This window comes from Orbicella franksi, chromosome 12, assembly GCF_964199315.1.
Source record: "Orbicella franksi chromosome 12, jaOrbFran1.1, whole genome shotgun sequence".
Taxonomy (NCBI): domain Eukaryota; kingdom Metazoa; phylum Cnidaria; class Anthozoa; order Scleractinia; family Merulinidae; genus Orbicella; species Orbicella franksi.
The window spans coordinates 21116537-21144233 of NC_138156.1; the positions used below are offsets into that span (position 1 = coordinate 21116537).

The 27697-nt window shown below is 36.7% G+C and overlaps 1 protein-coding gene and 1 pseudogene across 2 annotated transcripts; one reads left to right on the forward strand and one right to left on the reverse strand.

Annotated features, from left to right (window-relative positions):
- Window positions 1-70: 70 nt before the first annotated feature.
- Window positions 71-22154, reverse strand: LOC145464503 (trifunctional enzyme subunit alpha, mitochondrial-like). The gene is made up of 34 exons (XM_081448416.1): window positions 22067-22154; window positions 20713-20745; window positions 19888-19958; window positions 19484-19525; window positions 18983-19074; window positions 18696-18726; window positions 17191-17238; window positions 15986-16045; window positions 15447-15566; window positions 14645-14747; window positions 14001-14070; window positions 13389-13447; window positions 12895-12965; window positions 11955-12005; window positions 11733-11789; window positions 10023-10132; window positions 9814-9862; window positions 8886-8971; window positions 8538-8573; window positions 7850-7901; window positions 7626-7709; window positions 7144-7200; window positions 6964-6993; window positions 6676-6763; window positions 5996-6048; window positions 5499-5567; window positions 5048-5128; window positions 4477-4535; window positions 4133-4188; window positions 3803-3858; window positions 3383-3438; window positions 2731-2821; window positions 2222-2276; window positions 71-1702 (listed from the first exon to the last, which is right to left on the reverse strand). The coding sequence occupies exons 1-34, from the start codon at window positions 22146-22148 to the stop codon at window positions 1551-1553; spliced, it is 2310 nt and encodes a 769-aa protein (XP_081304542.1). The 5' UTR covers window positions 22149-22154; the 3' UTR covers window positions 71-1550.
- Window positions 22155-22230: 76 nt separating this feature from the next.
- Window positions 22231-27675, forward strand: LOC145464506 (N-acetylglucosamine-6-phosphate deacetylase-like; annotated as a pseudogene). Its single transcript, XR_014041435.1, has 9 exons — window positions 22231-22554; window positions 22858-22896; window positions 23309-23475; window positions 23663-23831; window positions 24545-24673; window positions 25032-25139; window positions 25335-25453; window positions 25826-25982; window positions 26955-27675. The product of XR_014041435.1 is annotated as an N-acetylglucosamine-6-phosphate deacetylase-like (transcript).
- Window positions 27676-27697: the final 22 nt, after the last annotated feature.

Consider the following 27697-nt stretch of genomic DNA (forward strand, 5'->3'; position numbering starts at 1 on the left):
ATTCCCGTTTTTTCTTATCTCCTTCACTCCTCTAAGAAGCACAGGGCATCCCAAGTTCTCCTCCACTTATTTCGATCTTGGGCTTTAAGTTCTATTTCATGCCATTGGGACCCTATCTGCCACTGCTCTTGTTTGGCTGACCTCCAGTTGTTTTTAGGCCTCCCTTGCTTTCTTTATCCTTATGAGTTCCAGAAGAGGGCCTACCTGGTCACATTGTTGTGCAGTTTTTTAAATGTGGCCAATCTACATTACTGCAACGTAAAGTTGCATGACTGTGTGTTTTCCTCCAGAGATCTTCATTACTAATGATATTTGGCAATTTAACCCCAAGGAATTAGTGTAGACAGCGGTTTACAAAAACTTGAACTTTATCTGCGATGTTCTTTGCCAGTCTCCCAAGTTTCTGCTCCTTACATGTAAATCAAGATGTTCTTCACATTGGTATCAAAAATCCTAAGTTTGGTCCTTGCGAATATCCCCTTAGATCTCCACAAAGGCCCGAGTCGAAGGAAAGCTGTTCAAGCTTTGGCAGTTCTCACCATTACATCCCGTTCAGTTCCTCCATCAACAGCTATGGTGCTTCTCAGATAGGTAGAGGGGGAGACATCTGTTAGGGCCTTGTTGTTTTCGCTTCATTGGTTCTTCTTTCTTGCTGTTTATTTGCATTGTCTTGGTTTTAAATTAATTACATTCAGAATCACATTCCTGTAATACTAATTACCAAAGAATAACACTGCAGTGCGATTACTCAAACCGGGTCACCAAGAAGAAATCTAAACTGAGAAATGTAAACTGAGAACACTAGACTGGTAGCTTCTTGTGATGGCAGGTCACGGTCTGTTTGACATGAAAACATGACCCAACACTATCAACTCCTGTGCATTATATACACTCTTAGAGATTCAGTCATTGATGGCAAATTATAACAATTATAAATCTTGCTCGAAAAATTTAGCTTGGAAACTCATTTTGTGACAATTAAAGCGAAACCGTAGAAACTGATTGACGTTAACTAAAATGGCAAAGTTTCCGAAGACGTTCGCAACACTGCACATTTTGTTGGGTTTTCAATTTTGTTTTTGTTGTTGTTGTTGTTGTTTTTCAATATTGTTGGTCTTCTTTAATGTTATTGGTTTATTTGAGAAAAAGACCTCTATCCTTTGTTCTCCCGAGAGTAATGTTCTGATTGGTTAACTCTTTTCCAAGTGGCCCGGTTCAAGTATTCACTGTAATACTAACAGTTTTGAAGACAACTGAAAACTTCATGAAGTTATTTTGTGGCTTTATTCAGTTCCTGTGCATACAAACATAGTTTGAGCTCCACAAGCTTGGCTGCCACAGAGAAATGCTAAGAGAAATTTAACAGAGGCTGTCAAAAAATCCTTTGTATGGAGTACCCAATAAAAAAAATTGACGGAATCTTTGCCAGTCCACATCATTTTCTGACAGTAAAAAAACCAGACAGTCTTGCTGTTTTGAAGGTTTTATCTTCTAACAGCCTAAGTGTTCTGGCCAGCAATTCACAGCAATGCAATGATGATCAGAACATATTATCTCTTGTGAAATTTCTTGCTTGGATCTTTAGCATAATCTAACAACATCTGACATGGAACAAAACGATCTCCACCAATTGCTTCATGCAATCTATGCATTCTTTCCACAAACTTGTCTGCCCCATAGGTGTCAAGGTAACGGAAAGGACCTGAAAAACGAAAATAGCAAAGTAGATTAGGAATTTGTCATGATTGAATTCAGTAGACTACAAGTAGTCCCTATTGCTTACTCTGTCAAAATTAATGTGACATAAATAAACTGCAAGAAAAGATTTTGCATGGCCATTTTTTTCTCACCGTTTATTTATGGTCACATTCGATGGACTAAGTGAAAGAAGGACTACTTGTCTAAAATTCTGGGGAGGCAGATCACTGAGTGTACCTTCAGAGGTTGTCTCCAGTGTGTTACATCCAGATTGTAGTTAATGCTTGTATAATTGGCTAGAATACATAGTTACCCTATGCAATTCTGCTTAGGGGCTTGAAAACAAGCTAGACTTGATTTAGAGTATGAATGTTGTGACTTGCACCTTTTTATGAAAGCAAGACTGTTTTCTGATCTAAAATGCTCTCTGGTTGCAGCCAAGAGCCATGCTGGTATAATTCACAGTAAGATGATGAAAAACGTTTGAAGACCAGGAGAGCAGTAATATAATTTATTAACTTACCTCCGTGGAAAGGTGGGAATCCAAGACCAAATACAGCGCCAATGTCACCATCAACCTTAAAAAAAGAAAATTATATGAATTATTTCAAGACAATGTAAGATTAGCCTGCAAAACATTAGCCTCCGTGACAGTGCAACAGTGTGGTAATGACAATGTAAGATTAGCCTCTGTCTACGTTTGCAGGCTAGCGTAACATGAGAAACAAAGCAATACCAGATATCAGTTATTTATTCTCAAGAGTGATCCAGATCCTATTTCTCCCTTCAAACTCAATACAGTGCCAAACAAACAGGTGACGAGAATAAACTGACGGATACTGTCCACAAATTCCCAAAACTAACATAGATGACAAAATGTAAGACAGTCAGTATGGAGAGAAAATTATTGTGCAAAAGGATTGGTTCAAATTGCACCTTAACAGGGCAGATCAGTTTAGGGGGCAGAAATACAACAATCACTGCTCCTGCTTGTAAGATCAACATCTATTTTGCAATGTACCCTTTACTTACTGGATTTCTTAAAATTCCTTCTTGAAGACATAGAACAGATTCATTGACAAAACGACATGCTAGTCTCATTTGGATTTCCTCAGGTTCATGACTGTGAAAAGAACAATCTACATTTGAATTGTATTACTTTTACAGTATCGCTAGGGTATTGTTCTACTCATTTACATATCTACTACCCATCCCATTTGGTCATCTGTAAAGCCTGCATACAAGCCAACTGGCCCATCAGGCTGGCACTTGTATCTCCAGGTTCTGTTGCATGAAGTGACTAGGAGCATTTATACTCCCTCCTGGATGGGATGCTAGTCCATCGCAGGTTTACCCCAGTATTATAATTCACTGGAACCCATATATACACCTAGGTGGAGAGAGGCACTGGGAGAGTAAAGTGTCTTGCACAAGAACACAACACATTGTCCCCACCTAGAATAATGTTTACTTAATAAATGAACAAAAAATTGAATGAATGTCAGATGAAAGAGACCTGATAGGAAAACAAGAAATGCCATTGACACAACATAATTGCAAGCCATCTGTGCAATTCACTTAAAACCATTCCAAGATTATTGCTCTGGAAACTTCCATGGATGGCACTAGAAATACTGCATCTGTCACATAATTGATTGTTTGAATTGAGAGAAAGCTAACTAACCTTCCCTTCTTGGGAATGGAAAATTCTTTAAGGATCTTCTCTGCTTCACCATTGATCTGAAAAAAGTTGAGAATGATCACATGTACATGGTCGTATGAAAACAAGGATTCGAACAGGCTTTTCTGTCCTACGATGGAGCCCCTAGAGTTCCAGGAAGACGGTTTGACCTAAGCAATCATGGAGGCTTAATGAGTTGCCTAAATACTAGATATAACAGTGGTAACATCATTAACTCTGCAGAGTGGATCATATTGCCATTATCTGATATTTCATTTAGATGTGTACTGACCTTGAACCTGTCAAATGTGTACATGTAGGGTGACAGGAATGGAAGTTACAAGCTATATAATAAGGCAATTTTAAGGGACATTGTTTTGAGATGGGCATGGTACATGTACAAAATCAAAAAGGTTCACTCACCTCACGCTTGCCACCTTTCCCAGTGTACACAAAGAAGCCTTTTCCAGATTTTCTTCCTAAAAGTTGAATGATGTACTTGGTAGTTAACAGGTAAAAACATGCACTAAGAAGTTTTACATACACTGTAACCTCTGAAAAACCTTGAAATAAAGGAGTGCTCAGGAGACTTTCCATTGTATGGAAGTATAAAATTAATAAGAGTAAACATACTCGCCTTGAACAATAAAACAGGTGGTGATGCTAAAAAAATTAATGTTGGACATTTATCTGACCATTGAGTGCTAAAAAGGCTTGTCGAGTTGACTTGTACCCATCCAAAAACCATCATACCTAAATGTCCTCCAGCAACCATTGCCTTTAAGACTCCTGGATCACCACCACCAAATCTAGAAACCACAGAAAACATTGACAGCAGTCACAAAGAGGAACTCAAATTTACAGAAAGGTCATGAATTTACAAATCATTTTACAACTCAATAGCTACATGTAGTAGTATGGCAATAGATACAGTGCATCACTGGTACCATAATTTTTCTGGCACACTCTCAACATGCTCAGATGGAAATGATTGTCACCTTAAAATCATATGGCTTACTACGATCCCAATCAAAACATGTATAAATGTCACTTAATTTTTTTGTCATTGATGATACACTCTCTAAGCTTCCACTAACCTTTCACCAAAAGCTTTACCAAGATCCTCTGCAACATGGGCTGCAACATCAATACCCACCTGAAGATAGACAAAATGAGCTCCTTAGCTTTTCAGCATTTTACTGGTCATTATCTAGTCTTAAACACTCACAGACATATTAGGGCATTTTACAACTGATCATGAGGGTCTCAACATTACTGAAGGTGAGTGCACACGTCAGACAAACTTATGCAAAGAAAATGAGGAGTCACTATTTTTGTCAACAATGTATTGGTTTGTTATAAGGTAAGTTAGGTATCTCCTGAAATATTTTGTGACAGATTTTCACTCTGTGTGGCTGCAACTTACTGTAATATAATTCACTATTTTATGAATAAAGGTTTATCTAACAATATGCCATTATTGAGTGTCCTTTTACCTGTATCAACACATGTCTTCATGCAAAATATGGATGCTCATTTTTTGTGCAAATCAAACATTTTATCAACATGAATTTTTAAGATGAGAACTCATTTTGAACCACAGGGAAATGGCCACTTGGGAATGGCGCATCCATTCATATGTGTAGTTACAAAAACCAATTTTCCTACCTCATCAGCCAAAGTAGCTGATCCAACGGGGAAACCAAATGACTTGGTAAGGTTATCTAAATTCTTTGGGCTTACTCCTTCCTACAACAAAAGATGAATGACAAAGAAATTATTACGTTCTCTACTAAAAGGAGAAATTAATTGGTACAAATTTAATTAAAATTGTAATATCATAGGTGACAAATTACCCCCTAATTTTGGCGTGAAATTTCTGATCAGCGTTGATTTCTAATTTCACTTGTGAAATTGCAAAATTGCCATTGCAACTTTGGTGCGAAATTTCTTGATACAGTAAACAAGTCAAAAGCCCATGATTGTAAGCATAATTTGTCACCCATAATATTAAAAGGTAATCAAATGGTATGCTCCCAATTTACTGTAAACAAGAAGCTCAAAAAGAATAGAACTGGGTGGTCCTGTTAGATAAAATAACATCAAGTAACATGCACACCTGAAGAAGAGCTACTGCCTCAGCTAATGTTGGAGCCAAGATTCTTGTGGTGTAAAAGCCAGGGCCATCCTAAAATAACCAGAAATGTTTGCTGTTAGTCTTCAATGAAACATGTACATGTATGCAAGAGCATGAAATCAATATAATTATTAAATATGAAATATCATTTATTTAAACAAAATAATTCACTTGCATATCTTCACTATCTACATGTTTGTTATGACCTTGAGACATGACCAACTCACAGTTGACTTGATACAGTGTAGCTCAGTAGGTAGAGCACTGCACCAATACCACTGAGGTCAAAATGCCTAATTTTTTTTCAGACTTTATTTTTGCAAATACCAATTGAAAACTTGATACAGCTGTGATCTTTAATATTCAGTGAGTAACCTTGCTGATCGAGACTACAAGCTAAGAAAGTAATCACCAAGAAGTAATTTTGCTATCGCTAATTTCAGTTATAAAAGCATCACAATTTAAGCATTTACAATCACCTTGACAACAATGACTGTCTTGCCTTGCTTCAGACCAACACTAACAGCAGCAGCTGTTGAAAGGTAAAGATTTAACAAGACAAACAAATCAAAATGAACAACAACAATTAAATGTATGAAAGTTGGTACGAATAAAATGTGTGGGACAGTCAACAAGAGGCTGAAACAAGATACATGTATTGACTAAAACTGTATATGTATGTCTTTCATTGACTACATTGTACATCACAAGCATACCGCAATTCAAACATAGTAGGGGCATGCAAACAGTGCATCAGAAACAAACAAAATCTCTCATCTACCTTCACAAAAATTTGAGCAATTTTAAAAGCATATGAGACTTGCAGATGTTTGATGCCCTGGTTCATTATACTCTTTCTGACTGCTGAATATTCTATCCTAGCCTCCCATCTCCCCTTAGGGTGGTCACAAAAGTCTCACCACTCCCCATGTATAAGTCCCTGCTGTCAATCACAGTTCAAAACAAATTAATACCTTTGTGTAACCATTTAATTCCTGGATTACGAGAATGAGAGGCACTGGAAGAGTAAATTGTCTTGCCAAAGGAATCAACATGATTATTAAATTCTCCAGCCAGATGTACCATATCTTACACCTAAGTTCATTTAAAAACTACACAATGAAATAATTAATAATTATAGTAAAATAGCACTTCTTACCAGCTGTGTCATTAGAAGTTTGATCTGTAGTAATGATTTCTAAAAGAGGCATCTTATCGACTGGAGAGAAGTAATGCATTCCTATAACCTACATAAAAGATGGATAAGAAAACCTGGTAAGATGTTTCAAGTAAACTGGCCAGAAGAACAAATATGCTGAACAAATGTTTGACATATGAAATCGGACCATACATGTAGAAAGCTAAGTAGGTTATTGAGCCATATTGAGGTTACAGAGTTAATGCATTCCAGGAAAGTAAATTTGATAATTAATTATTACTTGGTTACCTTTTCTGGTCTCTTGCTTGCTTGTGCAATCTAAAAAAATAACATTTATTTAATATTTCTTATAATTATGTAAAAGTACGGCAACGAATAATTACTAGCAATGCATAGTATTATTGAAATGTCTAGAAATGCAGAAATATGCAGAACATTAAATTTTTATCACATACATGTAATACTAACCTGATGTATGGGGAGGGCTGATGTATTTGAAGCAAATATACAATGTTCAGGTATGACCTGCATGAAAACAAAAAATGTCATTTAGTTATTGAGTAATTATTATAATTAATTAAGAAAAAGAATCCTTTTAAACACCACCTCTTCTTAATTATTTAGTAGCTGCACAGTGGCCTAAATGGTTACTGCACTGGGCTCCAGATTGAGTGGTCCAAATTTGAGCCCTGGCTGGGGTCACTGCATCATGTTCTTGACGAAGACAAGTCCCTCTCTTTACCCAGGTGTATAAATGGATACCAGCAAATAGGAGGTAATCCTGCGATTTGATTTGCATCCCATCCAGGGGGAGTAGAAATACTCCTAGTCACTTCATGCTACAGAAACTGGGATAGGCTCCTGCTGTATGGCCCACTGGCCTGATGCAGACTTAACCATCTACCTAATCATACAGTCATATAATTACATATTAGAACCATTGGCCAGACCTCTTCAATTTCCTTGATAACTTTGTGTTTGATGTTGAGATCCTCAAAGACAGCTTCAATCACCATGTCAGCATTCTGAAAGTTCTGCATTTCAAGAATAATCAGGGCACTGCGCATTAGGAATGTGATCATGACGACAGGCAGTTAGTCTTAATTAAAATTTTGAAGTGTTATTTCTTGTGGAAACAAAAAAAACAAAACAAAATCAGAAATCAAAAGCTTACGTTGAAGTCTAATTGCGCAGACAGGTTAGACATCATATGATCTCTCTCAAATCTACAGGAAACAAAAATGTTCTACTGTTATTTTTTTATTCAATGTTTTACTCAGGAAAGGCTCAAGGAACATCTTGGGATGTATGACTAGAGCTACATGTATTTTAAGGTCATTCCCCAGTATTGCATTGCGCATCCCTACTGTGCATAATTTCACGCGTAATTAGTGCAAGCGCATTAAAAAATGGCGGCTTTTTGTTTACAGCTGGACCTTGCCATAGAGGTAAATCGTCATTTTCTCGCAAACAAATATGGTGACCCATCGTTTTTTCTGTTGTTTTGAATTGAGTAATAAATTTCTCTGTGTAAAATAAATATGGACCAATTCTCAGTGTAGGACAAAAAGCAATCGTCGGAAACGTGAATTTAGCAAGCAATCATGATTACAATCATGATGTTATTATAAGGATTTATATGGGTATAAACAAGGTGCTGTTGCTCCTAAACGAACATGGGGACCCCTCATTTTTATTTCAAAATTTAAGTTCCTATAATATAAACAATCAATACGCAAAGTTTCACAAAAATCTCAGTGGAGGTCCTATTTCAGTGGAATGACCTTAAGGAAGATAATTAATTTTGTGAAGGTGGAGCTACATGTACATGTACATTGTAATTTACAGTAAACAGCACTTACGATGTCATTGCCTTCTTCTTCACACGACCATTTAATCTGCAGGACAAAAAAAAAACATTTGTGTCAATTCAATTCAATATACTCTGCATGACAATAGAAAAGAGAAGTAAAGAGGAAAGATTCCTGATTTATTCCTTTCAAGCAAGCAAGCAAGTGATAAGAATAATGAAAACCATAAACTAAGACATTGTGGGTATTGAAATGTAGTATCACCAAACACTGAGAAAACAAAATTAAGGAAAAATAATTAAAGAAATGTTTGACAGAGAAACATTTGAAAACTGAATGGCAGAGATAGCATAACATAAATCAAAAAATCATGTGATTCCATTGCTTTTGCTGACGTACCCCTTAAAGATTTGTTCCTGTCCACGTGTGAGTCCCTCTTGGATGTTGTCTTTCAATATCACATGATGACCTTTCTGAAGACTAACCTGTTGGTAAAGAGGTTGAATATAACTGTGATCCATAAGTGAATTTTATACAGTAGAATCTTCGAAACTATCAATGATATGAAGCAATTACAAGAACACTGACAGCTTTTTGAAGTGTTGTTGAGAATAATATATTGGCTGATAAAGTGAAAAACAAATTGAAATAATTACTAATGTACCAATGACTTTGTTATTATTTACTTTAGATGGGCCAAGTCTGGTGCTTAACTACATTTTTTTCCACTAGAATGGTGCTTATTTTGCTAGATATAAAACTTCATGTAGTCCATTCCAGATTAATATACCCCTGGATTCAAGTCTAATTCAGACTGCTTGATCTGGCATCCAAGCCACTATTCATCAGGCAACTAATCCCTCCAAGTGAACCTTGAGTTTGATGTTTTATCAATCTATCAATATTTTTTATTAGCTCACAAACATAAATTACATTTACAGTGTATATGACATGACAAATAATTTCTGCTTACTAGAAAGGCCTTTCAAAATACAGAAGAATGGCATTTTTCTTTTTGAAATATCTTTTTTTCTTTTAGAGACATTGACATTTTTCTATTATGCAAAATTTAAGAGCTGCTTGTCTGAAGGGCAAGGTGAAATTCAAGTTTTTTTAAACCCTGTATGGGGCTTATGGGGCTAAATGCAATTGAAGCAAAGAGCGTGAGACATTGCTGGCCAGCCGTTGTCTTTGCTAATGTGGGGTGATCTCAGGGTTTTTACGTGTGTATAATTCAGTAAATTTACAGTTCTCCTGTTCAGTTCAAGCCGTTTGGCTCATGTTGCTCTTTACTTACAGTCTTAATAAAAGCTTTTCCATAACTTACCTGGCCAATTCCAGCACCCATAAGACCAGCACCAAGAACAGCAACAGTTCTAACAATAAGAGAAAGAAAAACAGGTCAACACACGATCATTTAACTATTTTTGATAAAAAGACTTTCAACTGATGTTTGGTGTGATTTTGGAATAGACATTTCTTTTTTTCACTGTACAAAAATAATAAATAATCCATATTGAAGAATTACAGGTGTACCTGACTGGTCTCTTGGGTTCACCATAGTGATTCTTTTTGCATTCAGTTTGACCAAAGAACAGACCCATCAAGGCTTTGGCTTCGCTTGTTTGACTTAATTCACCAAATTCCTGAAAGACAACAAAAATGTCAGAGTTCAATATTGTGCTCAAGTCAGGTTATAATACATGTAGTTTCAATTATTAACTCACTGACAGATCATCAACAATATTATTGAATGGCTTGGTGCACAACTGACGTAAGAGACTTTTTCGGGTGAAACGTTTTTCCTTCAAAAGTGCCTGAATTTTTGCATGTGCTTTTCAATTAATTAGTTACTGTAGTAAAACATTTGCCTGTGCTTTGTTTGGCTGGTTTACACTTAGTTTCTGAGAAAAACCAGGACAAAGTATTGAAGTGTGCACAATGAATGCAATGAGGTGGAAAAAGAGGAAATCATTAATTTAAATTTTCGACTTTGTATTAGTACGTTTAAACATGGCGCAAGTGATTAAAGCACATGCAGGCACATGCACGCGGTGAAATTCTCCTTAGAGTGTCGGTTCAAATCCCGGATTTGTCCATTTTTTTCTTTTTTTGCTTTTCTTTTTAATACCTTTTTGTTAACAAGAAAAACCTATTTGTCGATTTAAGCCACTGAACAATGCTAGTCAGATCCACTGGTCCCATGCTGGCTTCGACATTTTTCCTTGACTTGACACCCATCTTAGACAGCTTTTTTTTTAATTGATTGAAAGGATCTTCTGCAAATTGTTGCTCTGGTTTGTCATCAAGCTCCGTTTGAAACGATCATCGATTTCACGATCGCTTCACTGAATGGTGTGAAAACGCACATGCATGCTACGCAGACAAATTCTTATACATACACAAAATTTCACCATAAGCGGTACATTGGCATTATTGGCCAATACCTTCACTATAGACTCCAAAAATGATAGTATAAGCTGGTGGCCAAATGCTTGCTGTCATCAGGCAAAAATCTTGAGCTTACATTTATTCAGTTCAGAATTTCTTACTTAAAATTGCTTAATTCAGAGTGTCTTCGTACTTACTTTGGATACCTTCATTGTAATTTGCACTGGTGTTCCAAATTTGCACTGGTGTTACCTGAACTCCTTTTTAGCCAATCGCATCAAGTGTTTTTTTTCAAGTGTAATAAGTCTATTATTCGTCATTGTATTATCGTAATTTTTACAGACACCATCATTTTCACTTACATGTACGTTGGCTTTAAAATTTATATCAATTGTCCGTGAAAAGCCCTCTTTAGGGAGTGTCAATAAAGTTTGTATTGTATTGTATTGTATTTTAGAAAACAGCCCTTGGAAAATATGCACTTGGTTAAAAATCGTGTTAACTCGATAGAAACACAGAACTAGCATGAGCTGTTGACGTAATGATGGTGCAAGCAATGAGAACTTACACTTTGATATTCAAAGTTAACAAGTTGTTTTCCTTTTTTTCGTTGTGGTGTTTTCTAAAAGACATAGAAAACAAGTTCTCCATTTTTCTATCCAGTTATAGAAACACTGGTGAAAGTTTAGGAGAACTCGAAAAAGCTGTGGAAACACTCGCCTGCAGCTCATGTTCCCACAACATTTCTTGTTCTCCCAAACTTCCGCTCGTGTTTCTATAACTCAATAGAAACACAACTTACATATTTTCTATTTCTTAAAGATCATGTAATGATAAGCACTGCTGATTACCAACCTCAGCCTCTTTCCTGTAACCTTCTGGCTGACCTTTCTCCATACCATTCTTAACAACCTACCGAGGAAAAGTAAGTGTTCACGACAAACTGAACTCAATTTGATCCATTAAAGAAACAAACAAACAAGAGCAATGCCACTACCATCTGAACAAGTTTCATAAAAATGTAAGGGAAAAACCTCTTCTGAACTGTCAGAAGAGATCATAGATTGTTTGACTTACATCAATAATTCTCAAAGGAGCTGGATAGAGACCTCCTGTCTTCTTCATAACCTGACATGGAATAAATAAAAGGTTACACTCTGGTGAGCTAGGTCAAGGGTTTCATAAACATTTTCAACAGGAGGGCAACTGGTTTTCACACGTGGGCAAAACTTTTTGAACCCAACTTCTATATAAGAAGTCTGAACTTTCTTCAGGGTTCGTACCCTTTTTCAGAAACAAATTTCCAGGACTTTTCCAGGACTCAGATTGATTCTTCCAGGACTCTAAAATTCATGTTAACCCTTGCAGTCCCAAGATCTTAATGTTAATTCTCCTTACTGTCTGCCATACATTTCATATTTTTTTACTTGAGTTTAACAGATTTCCAGAACTTTCCAGGACCAGTAGCCCTTTTCCAGGACTTTCCAGTCCTGGAAAATGCCACAATAAAATTCCAGGACTTTCCAGGTTTTCCAGGACCCATACGAACCCTGTTTCTTCTATATGGTCAAACCAGGCGGGAAAAATTACCATCACAGCTGGTCAATTTGCCCAGTACCCAGCTCTTAATGAATCCCCTGGCTAGATGATAACATTATTGTCACTGCGACATCATAAAATATACAGCTAGTTAAAGAACAAGCTTGCCACAGATCTCTTGTAGCTTAGCACTTCGAGTGTGAAACCAGTGTGTGAAAGGCCCTAGGATTTGAATCCCGTTGGGATGTAGATGTTTTTCTGCGCAGTCTAAATGCAATGTATGCGACACTGTTGGACTACACCAATCTTACATAGCCACAGCTTTGAAAATTTAGTACTAAGAATAGGAGTTACGAAGTACACAGTACAAAAAGAAAAGTGAAAAAAGAAACGGTTGGAATACATGTAATGTGCGCTGTTAATACTTTGATAACAGAAGGGTTGGACAAGATTAAAATTTGGTTATGGGTCAACTTACTGTCTCTTTGGCCTTCTTGAATACATAGTTTCTTCCAAATTCTGTGTCTGTTGTTATTTTGTATTGTAAGTCTAAAAGGAAAAGTATGAACACATAATGAACCTGTCATCAAAATAACTCCAATTTAAGTACTCACAAATGCAGCCAAGTCCATAATTGAAAGATTGTTACCAGATTCATCAGGAACTGGATATAAAAATTCTACAGGTTTCAACTACTTGCAGCAGAGGTATACATTCCTAGCCTCATTCAGGAAGGAGCTAAAGAATGGCAGAATCTATTTTCTTAAATTTTGTGCTCTGTTAGTCCAACATTCCAAGCTAATGAGAACTGGATCTATACCATTTAATTTTTTCCTTCCAAAATGGTGAGTAATTGTTACTTATCTTAGTGTGCATGTCCCATCTGACAGTTGATATCTACACTTCAATAAAGAAAGTTTGAGAACTAGAGTAATTAAATCCTTAATTATCAGCACTGTACATGTAAGTTACCTTTCATGTTTGCCCATGAATGTGACCTATCTACTTTTATAGCACCACTAGCAACACTCCTAAACATGGAACAGGTAAAAGTGGTTAATGGTATCCTTAATTCATTACAAAATTAATAGCAGTGAAGTTGTGGGGGGAAAATGCTGTGGGCAGCTTGTAATGAACTAGATGAAGTACCAATAAGTGATTTGCATTACGGCATCATTTGACTACAACTACCACAATCCTTCACATTTTCTCTTTACTCATATGTTAATTATGACAATTATTGTAAGTTATCTAAACCACACTATGGTTTAAAAATTTAAATAGTAAAGGAGAAACAAAGTGAATTCTGGTAGTAATATAATGTAGTCAGATGACAGCATCATGCAAGTGAGCCCTAAAAATTGCTTCCCGCTGTGGACAGAATCAGAGCTAAGCACCAGTAGCCTGATATGCTACACACCTTGACTTAAAGACTGACATGCTTGTACCTTACTACCACATCCCAGTCCTCTGCATTGATTTGGTTTAACTTTCTTAAAAAACACTGATGTTGACTAAAATCATGACAGTTGGAAGGACTGACATGATAACATTTTTATTAATGTCCTTGTTACATGTACTTACTTGGCAGTCTGGACTGCAACATCTTCAAGGTATTGTAAAGTGTTCTCTGCGGGAGGCTTGAGACCAGGACCTGGAAACAAAGTAATAAAAACATTCATCCAGTTGACAGTAGAACCAAGAGTGCAAAATACTGCATTGTAACTAGAGCAGAGAAATGCAGAGCAAGCAGAGAACAGTACAGCTCAGCCCAGAGGTACTGACAGCAGAGTAGTGTAAAGTGGTGAAGAATATAGCACAGCAGAGTAGAGTAGAGTACAACAGAGCAGAGTAGGGTAGGGTAGGGTAGGGTAGGGCAACCTAGGGTAGCGAAGCATAGAGTAGAGTAGAGTAGGGTAGGATAGGGTAGGGTAGAGTAGAGTAGCATAAAGCAAAGATGAGTACAGTAGAGGAGAATAAAGCTTAGAGCAGAGTGCAAATTGCAAAGTGCAGTACAGTAGAATAGAGAAGGACAAAGCAGAAAATGAATGGCATAGAGCAGTGTGTCATAGAGTAGAGAATAGTAGCATGAGACCAGAAAAGCTCGATGTCTAATGCCTTGTGACACATAGCAAAACACAGCAGAGTGCAGTGTACTGTATACTGCAGAAAGACCAATGGAAAACCAGTAAGAAGTTGTCATAAATTCTTTGGTCACAATAGAATACCTAGTGGTTTGATCAGCTGATCAACAAGGCCCATCCTTTTAGCTTTACTTGATTTGATGTTCTTTCCTGTTAGCATCATATCCAAAGCATCGGGAAGGCCAACCTGTCAGTAGAAGGATGGTGATGAGACTCTCAAATGACTCAGTCATCATGGTCAAACGTCATACAACAAATAAACCAGATACACGTATGTACAATAAAACCAATTGGCATGTTAAGACACAATCTGTTACATGTACTTCTCTACTTGTGTTTTGAGGCACTGATAACAACAAAAATTGTGTCACCTATGACAATTATTCAAAAGCAGTATTTAAAACTGCAGAAGAGGCCTTTCAAACCAGTCTTTAAAACCAAAGTTGTTCTTTTAAAATTATATTTTTCTTTGTTTGAAGCAAACTTACTTTACAATGACTGACCAGTAAAACCCATGTTGCTTATGTCCCGATCTTTTAGTAAAGCCAACTCAGTCTTACATTCAGTGATGACAAATACATTGCAGCTTGTTTAAGAAAATGAGGAAGTACACTTTGTTAAGAGCATTCTCTTGTTCTCTTATATGTGATGCACAAAATGTGTTTTTAATTACTGCATATGAAACAGTACATGTAGCTGTTAAATACTGACTGTTTCATTTTTCCAATTTCATTTTGGCATTGCTTGAGAAATTAGACACCAGAACAGACCCATACTCATGTTAAATTTATGTTAATAATCATTGGTTTGATCAAAGATCTCAACCATGTTGAAAACAATGCAAAGATTGTATTTATTAAGCTCAACATTAGAAAACTGTTCTTACAAGCTTAGGCAATCTTTGAGTTCCACCAGCACCAGGAAGCAAACCAAGCATAACTTCTGGGGCAGACAAAACAGTGGCTGGATTATCAACAGCCACTCTGTAGTGACAGCACAAGGCAAGCTGACAAAAAAAAAAAATACATTTTCAAGGCACATTAGTGTTATCTACATATTACTCAAGTAAGCCCATGTGTTCCTGAAGGTGTAGCATAGCCAGGGCAGCTGTTAAGTGGAATCCACAAGGCAAATAAAGGATGGGAAGGCCGATGTAGTCATGGAGGTGCGCTCAAATGGTAGAGTTGAAGGAAAAAGACGTGACTTGGGCTGCTGCCAACAAATCAGCCCAAAACAGGATTACATGTAGATGGAAAGTGATGGTGACAGACTTACATGTATGTTCTGCATGGAACTAAGGAGTGTAGAGAAGAAGTCCGGGTGCTGGTACAACATATAAAAAGACTCTATGAACAACAACTTTCAGTAACTGTTACGATTTACAAAAATTATAGTGCCGTGATAATTTTTCTTTTGAAACTTTACCTCGAGACCACCTCCAAGGCAAGTTCCCATGATAGCTGCAATATAAGGTTTGGCACTATCCTGCAGTATTAAGATTAGATAGATATCTGAGTGGTCTCTCATATACAATGTAGCCTCAGTGCAGGCATATTTTGGGCGTGTTTAGTGCACATTTTCGTATCAGGCCACCATCTTGGATCTGGTAACTGTTGAGGATTGGGGCGAGGATATATTTGCCAAGGGAGTAGGCATTAAGTGGAAAAATTTCAAGTGCCCCACCCCCCACCCCGCCTCTGCACCAACCCTCTAACGGTCAAGCATCCCATTACAATCCAAGATGGTGGCATCCAAAACCTGATTTATCTACTGTTCCGCTCCAAAATAACGCCTGGACTGCAGGTTATCTCTCATATTGGTCAAGATAATAAATAAGACGCAAAAATTTACCTCATGCAAGATTAAAAAGAAATACTACACAGGTGATTTTAGAACCACATCATTTAAGTAAGGAATTTTCTTGGTCAAGTTTCACAGCTCTCTTCATCAAAGCAAACTATTTTTTCAAAGGCAACTTGAAGTTGATAATGTAAATTCAATAGACCAATATGGATATATTAAAATTCAGCCTAAAACAATAGACCTCAGTACGAGGCTCTGGGGAATAGACATAGACATACTTATTTAACGTGGACAAGTACACACTTAGCTGTTCCCTAGTTTCCAGGTGCTCCACGATTTAAATTAAGTAATGTACAACATTATAAAGCTTAAAAAGGAAAAAAAAAGGTATTTACATCAAGCTAATTTAAAATCACTTTTAAAAAAAACAGAGAGAGTAAACCCCACAGAGTTTGTGGGGTTTATTTCCCAGAGCCTTGTGGTGAGGTCTATTGTGTTAGGTTGAATTTTAATATATTATCGAAATTGGTCTATTGCCATAGCAAGTTCGTGAAGATGTCTATTCAATTAGCCTTTCATCAGAGCAAAGACAGAGGGTTAATGCTCAAAGCAGCCACTTCACAAACTTGTAATAGCAGTTAATTTACTTTTATCAACTTCAAGTTGAGAGGCACCAATTAAAAACTTCACTTCAGCAAGGACAGAATGAATTTTTGCATATGAGAAGAATGATGTCTGTTACTCAGAAATACAAATTGCACATTATGATACAGGAAGAGAGAAAGAGAAACATTCTAGTACAAAAGCACACTTGTCAATGTACAAACCTCAATATGTTGCATCACTTTTTGTCCATTGGCTGAAATTTCTGCCACCTTAGGGTGAAATGAAACTCAAATTTGTAATTTGAACTTACAGTTATCTATCTGGTCCTCAGTGTTGGGGATGTAACATGATGAGCCAACAACCCACCTTCTTAAAAGGGTACGCAATGACAAAATCATCAAACATTCAAAGAAATCCATAACACCTTGGAGCCACCAGGGCACCCTTCTTAAGTGGGAGGGATAGAGAGCTAATGAAACAAGCTTTTAGCCAGATGGATGTCCAGGCATCCTGTGGATGGCCACTTATTAAAGAAAATCGTTTTATTTTTCATATGTTGCCTTTTAAATTGTTCATTTGAGCAGGCCCTATAGCACATTTTGGATGCCCACTTTTCAAATCCTGGCTAAAAGCCTGGATCTAAAGCTGTATGATGCACTTGGGCCAAGGACAAGGCAAACTTAGGGGTCAACCAAACCACTAAACTATATGTATGTGACTTCACCCTTAGGGTCAGGGGTCACATGTGCCACACTTGGTACAAAGAGGATAACAGAAGAAAAACCTTCCAACAATAAATAATTTTGGGGAGGCTTGCCCTTCAGACAAGCTGTAACTATGATGTACACTGTACTAACCTGAAAGTCATTCCCTTTAGCCCCCCCCTCCCCCCCCTGAAATTCCTTTCTTATTAGTACGTCTGTAATTCAAATGTTCTAAAAAATCATTGCCATCGGGCAAGTGAGGGACTGAATCCATTACCCCATCTATATAGTCCACTAGCCTGACTGCAAGATCCACTAGCCCTGGGGTATCAGATGCAACTTTGCATGTTGTTCAATTGATGGTTTTCATTACCTAAAAACTAGCTCAATAAACAGGCCCTCTGTTATTACACAATGGTGCCACTTCACACAATCGACCTAAAATCGCATCCGACTGCACAATTCATGAATTCATTTGCATGCTTCATGACAATTCACTCAATTTTAACAAAATAAACCATTAGTTTGACTGCAAACTGTAGCTTCTTTTGTGGAATACAAAACAAATGTCCTTTGTGGATAAGTTTGTGCTGAAAGCGCCCACTGTTTCTTTGACTGAAAGACAAAATCGCACCTTCCTCGAAATTCAACTGCGAAAGACAGAGCAACAAAATACCCCTTCCTCACGGGGAAAAGGAAGATCTTTTGTTCATCATGCAACACTGTGATCAATCATCTTCGGAAGTCCACGGTGGACAAGTACCTCAAGTCTTCTTTTCATCCCAATTTACACATAGCTGTTTAATTGTTGTTTCTTTGAGTTCAAATTGTCTTCGGAGCAGCCCAAAGTGGTTTTCTTCTTCAGAAACCTAGTAAAACAAGCTTAAAATAGCTCAGAAAAAACTCACATAATTAATCTGCCCTGAGAATTTCACCTAATTTCTGGTTATCTATCATACCCTATCAGAAGGATTGAATAAATGAAACGAAAAATGTTAACACAAATGTATATGTACACTTACCTTCTGTGAGGTGTCACCTGCAAGCAGCATGCTAGGAAAAAAGAAACAATATTTATTGCAATACAATATTTTGTCAACATGCTCTTGCAATAGTGTTTTCATTGATCGACATATCTTATACAATGCTCAGAAGTATTATTTGTTTAGCTTATGGGCTGTTTCTTACACTTTGCTTAAGCATTCGAAACAAGAATTAGAATGAAAGACATGTTAATAAAGTTGTTATCGGTATTGTTATCGTCATTGTTGTTATTATTATTAACAACGAAAAACTCAAAATCCCTTACTTGATGTCTGCACCAGCAATCCAACAGCCTGGTTTTGAAGATGCGAGAACAACACTTTCCACCTCTCGATTGTTTTCCACGTCTTGCATCACCTAATAAAATCATCAAAATGAAAGGAACTGTTTGTACTGGTATCAATAATCATTAAGTGCCCGGGTGCTTATTGAAAAGGAAGGGTGTTCATCAGACATATTGTGGGGTGAATATTCAAACTGTGGAATTATTTTTTCCAACTTTGCCCCCCGACTACTGTACCAATTTAATGGGCAAAAATTGTTTCTAAAACAGATCTCAGCACAATAATAAAACTAAATTCCCAAATTGTGAATTATAATACTTAAATCAATGCAATAGAGGGATGCATAATTGTGAACAAGCCTATTAGAACAGCTGACTGATTATTAGAAGAGGGGGCATTTGTAAAAACGTAGTCACAGAAAGATGCTAAAAGAAAGAATAGAAATGACAAACTAAGCCCAAAATAAAACATTGCTAAATTACCTCAACCAGTTCTCGGGTGAGTTTTTCAGACAGGACATTGACCTAATGTGAGAAACAAAACACATTTTATATAGCAGGTACTTCAATTGCATGTAACCACTCAATGAACTGTTTGGAGACACACCAAGTGAATGGATAATTCCTGCAGAAGCTAACTACATGATTGTGTGATTAGACAAACTCTGGGAAGGGCACATGGTTTCGAATCTTGACACATATCCACAGTCCTGTGATGATCAACAGAGCAACATTTGGGCCTGGTTTCCTTTCCTGTATAGTGTTGTTAGGTTAGACACCTTTTAGCCACAGTGTAAGTCAACTAGCACGCTTACATGAATACTTTGCTGGTGAAAATATTACCATTCCATGACTTTTAGCCTGCATTACAACAAAACAAGAATCACCTTAGAGTCTGGAGTATCAAACCTGACGACAGCTACACCATCTTTGATATGCCACTTGACACAGTTGTCTCCTGAAGTGAAGCAGATAAAGAAAGTTCTCATTTATGTTGATGGAAAAATACCCTGTAAAAACCCATACTTCTATTAAGCAACTAGATTATGAGCTTGAAACTTCTATCATGTGTTAGGTGACGAGGGCGCAGCCTGAGTCAACTATCATGTGATAGAAATTTAGAGCAAATAATCTAATTGTTTTAGTATAAATCTACTACACGTAGTTGTTCAAAACTTTATCTAAATCCTCTTCAGACACTTAGATAACTTCAAGAAGCGGCCATCATTTTGTTAACAAGGGCACACTACTACGCTACTCACTATCTATCACAGAATAGATAGTGAGTAGTGTAGCCAAACAGAAAACGACATTCGTGATAGAACTCCAGTAGATTTATACTAAAACAGAAGAGAAACTCAGAACTAGCAAGAGCTGATGATACATGTATAATGATGGCACAAGTAAAGAAATTTTGCCTGGAATATCCAATAACATGTAAGAGTGTTTATTATTATACATGTATTTACAAATTATTTGTATATAATATTATGTTATATATTATATACAATAATATTATATATAAGAATATTGGCATAATATTCTTATAATTTCTCTGTTCTTTGCATGGTGAAGTAATTACATACAAACCACTTTGTTAATTAAAGTACAGTCAAGTGATTTTCCTTTGCTTTTCCCCACATATTGTACTATACACTTGTGCTACTTCTTCTATTGGTAAAAGACCATGATAATGGAAAAGAATCAAATACCTGCTGCTGTTTGGTTGGAACGTGAGAATGTACCTATAAAGACATTTAAAGTACATCAGATGAATAATGTTTAAAATATAGCAGTTTTTTAGACCTACACTTTTTTCCATTCATCACGAGGATGACGTCTGAGATTCAAGTAAGATGAACAATAACTCGAATTATAACAAAACACAAAAGAGAACCGCATACACGTAGCATGTCTTGTTACATGTACATGCACTTGAAAATTCAAAGAGCAATTAAAGCCATTATCATGCATATCTATAACAAAATTCACAATCATGATTGGTTCTCCACATGACTATTTGCCATGTAATCGGCACGCGATCACCTGAGTGTCAAATTACAGGTATTCAATTTTAACTTTTTGTAATTAGATACCTGTAATTAGATACCCATGTGACTGGCACTTCAATTACGCACGCTTTAGTGGCTTCCTTCGCAATGTCTCCTACAGTTTTCAAAACTTATGAGAAGCACAACATACACTTTTGCTCAAAAGAAGTTCTCAAGAGACATTTTTAATTCAGAAATTTGTTATTGATACAATTAATTAGTAACTGGACATCATGTCGTACAATTCAGGGAGTAATCATGCTAGTAATTTCAAATCAGCCCCACGCTTCGAGCTCATCCAATTTAGAAATTACTCACCTATTACTCCCTGAATTGTACTCCACTCGGTCCAATTACTATATCAAACCAAAAGTAATCACTCTGGCAAATCACAAATGTACACATATTGAATGAATAATCAACAGCATTAAATTACCAATATTTATCTACACACCCTGGAGGGAAAGAGGTACTGTGAGAGTAATATGCCTTGTCCAAGAAAAAACAAAGTCGCTGGGTCAGGACCTGAACCCAGATAGCTTAATCCAAAGTCTAGCACATTTAGATGACTGCTACTATCTCCACAACAACTTAGATCTGGTTCATAAAAATTTATTTTTGCCATTGTTATTGGTTATGTGCTTGGAACCAAAAAATATCCAGCCATGCCAGTTCAATTTGTCTCTAATGCTTACAACACTAAAACGAACGAACCGGTTTTACTGAGGGGGTGGGACTGTCGGTGTGGTTGTTTTATTTGCGTGACCTTCGAACTGTCAAGAAAAGATATGCAGGTTTCACGAAACTTGTTCCCGTCAGCTTTCTTATACGAAGGAATATTTGAAAATCAGAATTCACATTCTGTACAATTATAACTTTGGTACGCAATTTCACAATACAGTGAAACTGTTTTAAACACCTTGCGTGTAACCACAATATCCACGTACTGCAAGTTCCACGTGAACGAAAGTCTTCGAGGAACGAAAAGTATGATCAAGTACTATAACAAAAATACCTGCATTGATTGTTGGTACGAGGCACCTCTTGGTAGCCATCGAAACCCGGCTAAATCCAACCCTTAGAGCTGAAGAAAGCATTTTAATTCTTCAGTAAAGTGTAAGGAAGTTTCCCACAAACTCACAAACTCGCAAACTCTTTCATCGGCCGGGGTTTTCTCCAATGTGCGCAGGCGCTCTTGTCAACGTAACCTCTTTCCCAGGATCCTTTTCGCTTCTGGTCTCAAAGTTCAATCCCGTTCCCAGATCACTGTGCCCTCGGTTGACCTTCACGGACCGGACGCCTTCAAAGATGGCCGCTCCTTTGTGCATTTGTGCGCAAATTGTAGTTTTTCCTCAGGGACGATGCGAGGAAGGACCTTTCGATGTTTTGTAGAGAAAGGCTTGATTGCAGCGATTGACAGGTGCACAGGAAATTGTGGCAGTGAAAAATTAACTTGTCATTTTCTCACCCCTGGGTTTGTGGATATTCACAACCATGGAATGGGTAAGCTTAGTTTTTCTACAAATTCGCGGATGAAATAGCAAAATAATCTTTATAATATATTTATCTTGATTATTCCTTTTATTAAATTACATATTTTTTACTGAAACTAAACCAAAACTGTAATCCAAGGTGGAGGGAAGGGGAGGGGAGGGGGTGGGGGGTGGCCAGGGGAATCCCCCACCAAATGAAGATGTTGTCAATTTAGCGCAGGGTCTAATACCATTTGGTGTCTTCTGAGAGAGTGCATGCTTTCTGTAAATGATCATATTGGCAGGTACAATCCCATGACTGATTAATTTACAGGAGGAGCTGATGATGTTGCAGAGTTTTGGTTTAATCCAGGTATGTTTTATGATAAATGGTTTTTGTTTTTTGGCCTTTATTTTTGAAGCTACTGTCATTAGATTTGTCATTATCAAACTTTATGTGAGTATATCTGTAGGTTAAGGTTACTAATAATCATGTATGAGTGTAACAGTCATACAACTCTAAAGCTACATAAGAACCAGCCAGAGGTAATTTAATGTCAGTAAGAACACTTTGAAACCTTCTATGGAAAAAAATAGTTTTAAAAGGTTTCCTTGAAAAATGTCCATGCAGAAATTTATGCGCAAAATTTCCACAGGGAAACATTACCTTTAGAAATTCTTTAGTTAAAAATGGAAAATCCTCCACCAAAATCAAGCTGGTTTGATTTCCCTTGGGCATTAATTTAATTGGCAGTAAATGAAGGAGTGTGTTTTTTTCTTTGCAGATGTTACAAGAGCTAAGCTAGTTCAAAGTGGAACAACATCGTTTCTGGCTACAGTTGTCTTCCCAGAACATCCTCTGAGCAATAAAATGGGCAAACTTTTAAACACCCTGGAAAGCCATGTTGGACTTGTTGATGGAGAAGGGCTGTATTAGAAGGGATCTATTCAGAGATGAATAATAAATGACGGTCAAGATGACAAATTTAAAATTTTTACTAGGAGTTTGTTTTTCATGATTTAACTTGAATAGTGTTTTCATACAATATAAAAGTTAGAAATGGATGCCTACCAAAGAGAGCAAAGTACAGCAAATTAAAACTTGTGGCTTGCTACCATTTTGATTGTTTGTTTTTTTTAGGGACCTATCATCACAGACCTTGGTGGTCTTCCAGGAAGTTATAATGAAATGACTTCTGATGAGTTTAAACAGGTCCTTGAAAAGATGCGTCATTTAAAAATCATGACAATCAGTCCTCATGCAGAAGCATCTAATGATTACAAGAGAATAAAATGTCTTCTGAAAAGGTGCAGACATTAATAATAATAATAATAATAATAATAATAATAATAATAATAATGACAAATAAAACCTTTTTTTTTTCTTTGCAGCTTATGGGATTGTGAATAGATAGTAAATAAATTAAATTGGATAAATACATGTAAATGAACAAAAGTTACAAGATAAAGCTCAAGAAACATACTTATGTGTACAAATGTGAAAGGAGGGATTATCAATCAGAGAAGGATTATCAATCAGCAGATAATGAGTCAGGTTATTTTTGGATCCCAAATCACAGTACAGATATAAATTATTATAGAGTTGCTTGACTTCTCTAACACTGATGTCTTTGATGTTCTATACTGAGCCTTTCTGTTGTTTGCTTTCTCTGCTAATTTTGATGACATTTCTCTGTTAATTCCTCATTCCTGCTTTCAACAGAATGTGAATTAGATTTTTTCCTTATAATTACACAAATTAAAGCAGAGAAGGATTATCATTCATACTTACCAATTCTGTGTATGGAGACTCTCCAGAAGACTGAGAAAAAGTGTAAAAGTACTTTCAATTGTTAATTTTTCTTGCATCCGCTTCAAAACATTCTTCATCCCCCTTCCCCGGCTACAACCCCCTGACCTTTCATATTTAACAATGATGAATAAGAGTTTAGTAAGTCTCAGGAGTTAGGAGCAGGATTTACCATTTCATTTCTAGTAATTAAAACCATCTATGTTATCAGGGGTGTGGTACCAGCTCTTGGTCACGATAAACAAGCCACTGAGGATGAAATCCTAGCTGCTTTGTCTCTGGGTGAAACACAACAGTTTCATTTGACACACCTTTTCAATGTCTGGTTGTTCCATCACAGGTAAAAATGTCAATAAAATATAATTTTTAATTATTTAATGCTTAGGATTATTCCCTAGCTCATTGTTTTTTATTCTTTGCAAATCAATACTTTCAGTTGGCATGGTCTGGTATAAACAGCAACCTCAGATACAAGACTATTGAGTATAACCCACATTAAACAAGAGCAACATTAATTTTATTTACTTTAAATTATAGATAAATATATTTAGTTGCTTCTCTACCTATCCACTTATGGACAGACAGACAAAAGAATGAATGGATAGACAGACAGGCTTATTAAATTTATTTATTATTATTATTTTATTTAATGCAATTATTTATTCATTTGTTTGTTTACCTGTTGAGTTTCCTCTCAGATCTCCAGGTCTGGTCAACTTTGGACTCCTGGATGAATTGCCAAACCTTCCAAAGTACAGAGGCATAAAAACTCCCACAGTGGAAATCATTGGAGATTTAGCTCATGTGTAAGCCAAATTTGCTTGTAAGGTTCTTTCTCAGTACAGTAAACTCCTTGTGGAATCTGAACAGAAATGTCTTCTCCTGAGTCAAACCCTTTAAAGTCACTGTTGCAAGTTGTCTTGCAATCCCATGCATTTGATTTGCACGGTTTTACTGAGGTTACTGGACATAATTTCTATCATTTTCCCTTTGATTTACAGAGATCCCCTAACAATATCATTGCTGCTGAAGAGCCGTCACTTTAAGAACATTGCTTTCATAACTGACTGTGTACTAGAAGGTATTCCTGGAGCAATTATCAAGTATGGAAACAGACAAAGTAAGCTTACTCCATACTCCTTAATGTATTTTAAGCACTTGCTTGTAATTTGGTGCTTATCCTTAACTGGTTGAATTGTCAGTACCATAATTAAAAATACTCCTGGGTGGAGAGAGATTGAGCACTGTACAAGTTAACTGTCTTGAAACATAAAAAAGTACAACACAGTGATTCCAGCCAGCACTAGACCTTGGATTGCACAATCCAGAAACCAGTTGGGCAACATCTATGCCCCCATTCTCTCTTTAGTAGCACCATTTTACAATTCTGATGATCATGTAGTGCTGTGCCCACATGGTGACTAGCAAGCAATCACATTCAGTCAGTTACTGTTAATTAGTAGTAACCAATCATCTCCATATGTTCATCTAGTGCAAGTGTCTCCCAGTGGTCGCACCATGTCGATTATTGGAACAAACACCTTGGCTGGTAGTTGCAGCACTCTGCTTGATAGATTTCATTCACTGGTGAACATTTTTGGAGTCCCCATAGGTAAAGCCATGGCAATGTTATCAGAGAATACTGCCAGGTAATTCAAAAACCATTCACTTGTAACTTTCTGGTTCAAAGACAAAAATATAAATTCTTCTTTCCAATTGCTATACAATAAATTATTGCAAGTCTTCTACTGATAGTTTTGAGAAGTATTAAAGGGACACAGTCAGCTTTGGGACTGCGCTGACCTGGACACTAGTTTTCTCACTTTGTAAAAAGTCCACCTCAACCTTAAATCAAAGTACAACTAGAAGTCCGCCTCAATCTTCGCAGTGTTTTGCTTGATTTTCAATCGTTTACTGAAAAGCCTGTTTTTGAGTGTGCATTTGCTCATCGTATGATATTATTTTTATCATATTTGGTTAAGAGCAGTATGGATTGCATTTCTGTCATATGCAAATTAGCTATGAAATGGTATCTAATGCCCATGTGTTCCAGCTGACTGTGTCCCTTTAATATCCATTGTTGTTTATTGTCTATATTCATAACACCTTCCTGCCAAGAACAGTACTTTAGTAGACAAATAACATAGTCAAGCCTATACAGTCAGACCTCAGTAATTTGGATTTGGTTAGATATTTCAAATTCCCCGTTATTTCAACCGTTTCCCTTGAATTTGTTCTTTAGTGAGTTATTTATTATCAGCTATTTTGAACTCCTGCTATTTCGAACTATTTTTCAATTTCCCTGAGAGTTCAAAATAGTACGGCTCAACTGTATTTAAATGTAAATGTAGGACAGGGCTACATGTACTGTAGGTTATACAGATTTTTGGTCTCTGCATTATAGAGGTGTCTGTATTATTTTGCAAAAGCTATCTCTAAGAAGAGGTTTCATTTTGACATATTTCAGCAGCATTCTGTTGTTTCAATACATGGATGTCTTCAAAAATGCAAGAATAACAAGACAATAGCTATCTTACAGCATACACATATTTCTTTTATTACAAACAGAACGAAATAAATTGTATACCTAAATGCGTTTTCACATAAATTTTTGGTTTCAGAATTGCCAAGATTTCCCACACTGGAAGAATAGAAGTGGGCAAAAGGGCAGATCTGCTTTTATTGAATGAAAATTTAAGCCTTCTAAGAACTGTAGTTTATGGAAAAGTTGTTCTTCAAACAAACTAAATCAGACTTTCACAAGAAAATGGCTACATAACCCACGCATTTGGCAATTTCTGTTTGCTCTTAAGGTCGGCACACACGAGGGGACTGCAACTAGTCCCCTGAAGAGTTTACATGAAGGGACTGGTTGCAGGGACTTGTCCCACGAACATTTCACATGAAGCGTTTTGAGGAACAAGTCACAGCGACTTGTCCCAAACATTCAAACTGGTTTGAATTGGTGGGACTAGTCGCAAGGACCAAACTTTGGTCCCTTGTGACTAGATTTTGAAGCAAAAATGGCCAGTTCACACGATAGGACTTGTCCCCGCAACTTGTTGCAGGGACTAGCTGCAGGGACTACCTAGTTCCCTCATGTGTGCCGACCTTTAAAAGCACAAGAATATTTTATGTAAAAACGAATCTCTCGTTCCAATTTACTGGTATTTGCAACGAGAGATCACAATATAATTTTTGCAGTCTGTAAATAATGCATAATGAAATTAACATATGGATTTACTACTTTTGTAATTTTTTTATAAAAATATTTGGGAATATTATGTAGACATAATTTATGAACATTTGATAATATTATTAATGAAATACTCAGATAACTCACACACTTTTGTCTTATCTTGGC

Excerpts from the sequence above, each read along its gene's own strand:
- LOC145464503 (XM_081448416.1), bottom strand. The coding sequence starts at position 22,148 with ATGCTTTCTTCAGCTCTAAGGGTTGGATTTAGCCGGGTTTCGATGGCT. Across the intron at positions 17,239-18,695 it reads CAGGTGACACCTCACAGAAG|GTGGCAGAAATTTCAGCCAA; the intron begins GTAAGTGTACAT and ends TTTCACCCTAAG. Across the intron at positions 5,568-5,995 it reads AGACAGTCATTGTTGTCAAG|GATGGCCCTGGCTTTTACAC; the intron begins GTGATTGTAAAT and ends TGGTTATTTTAG.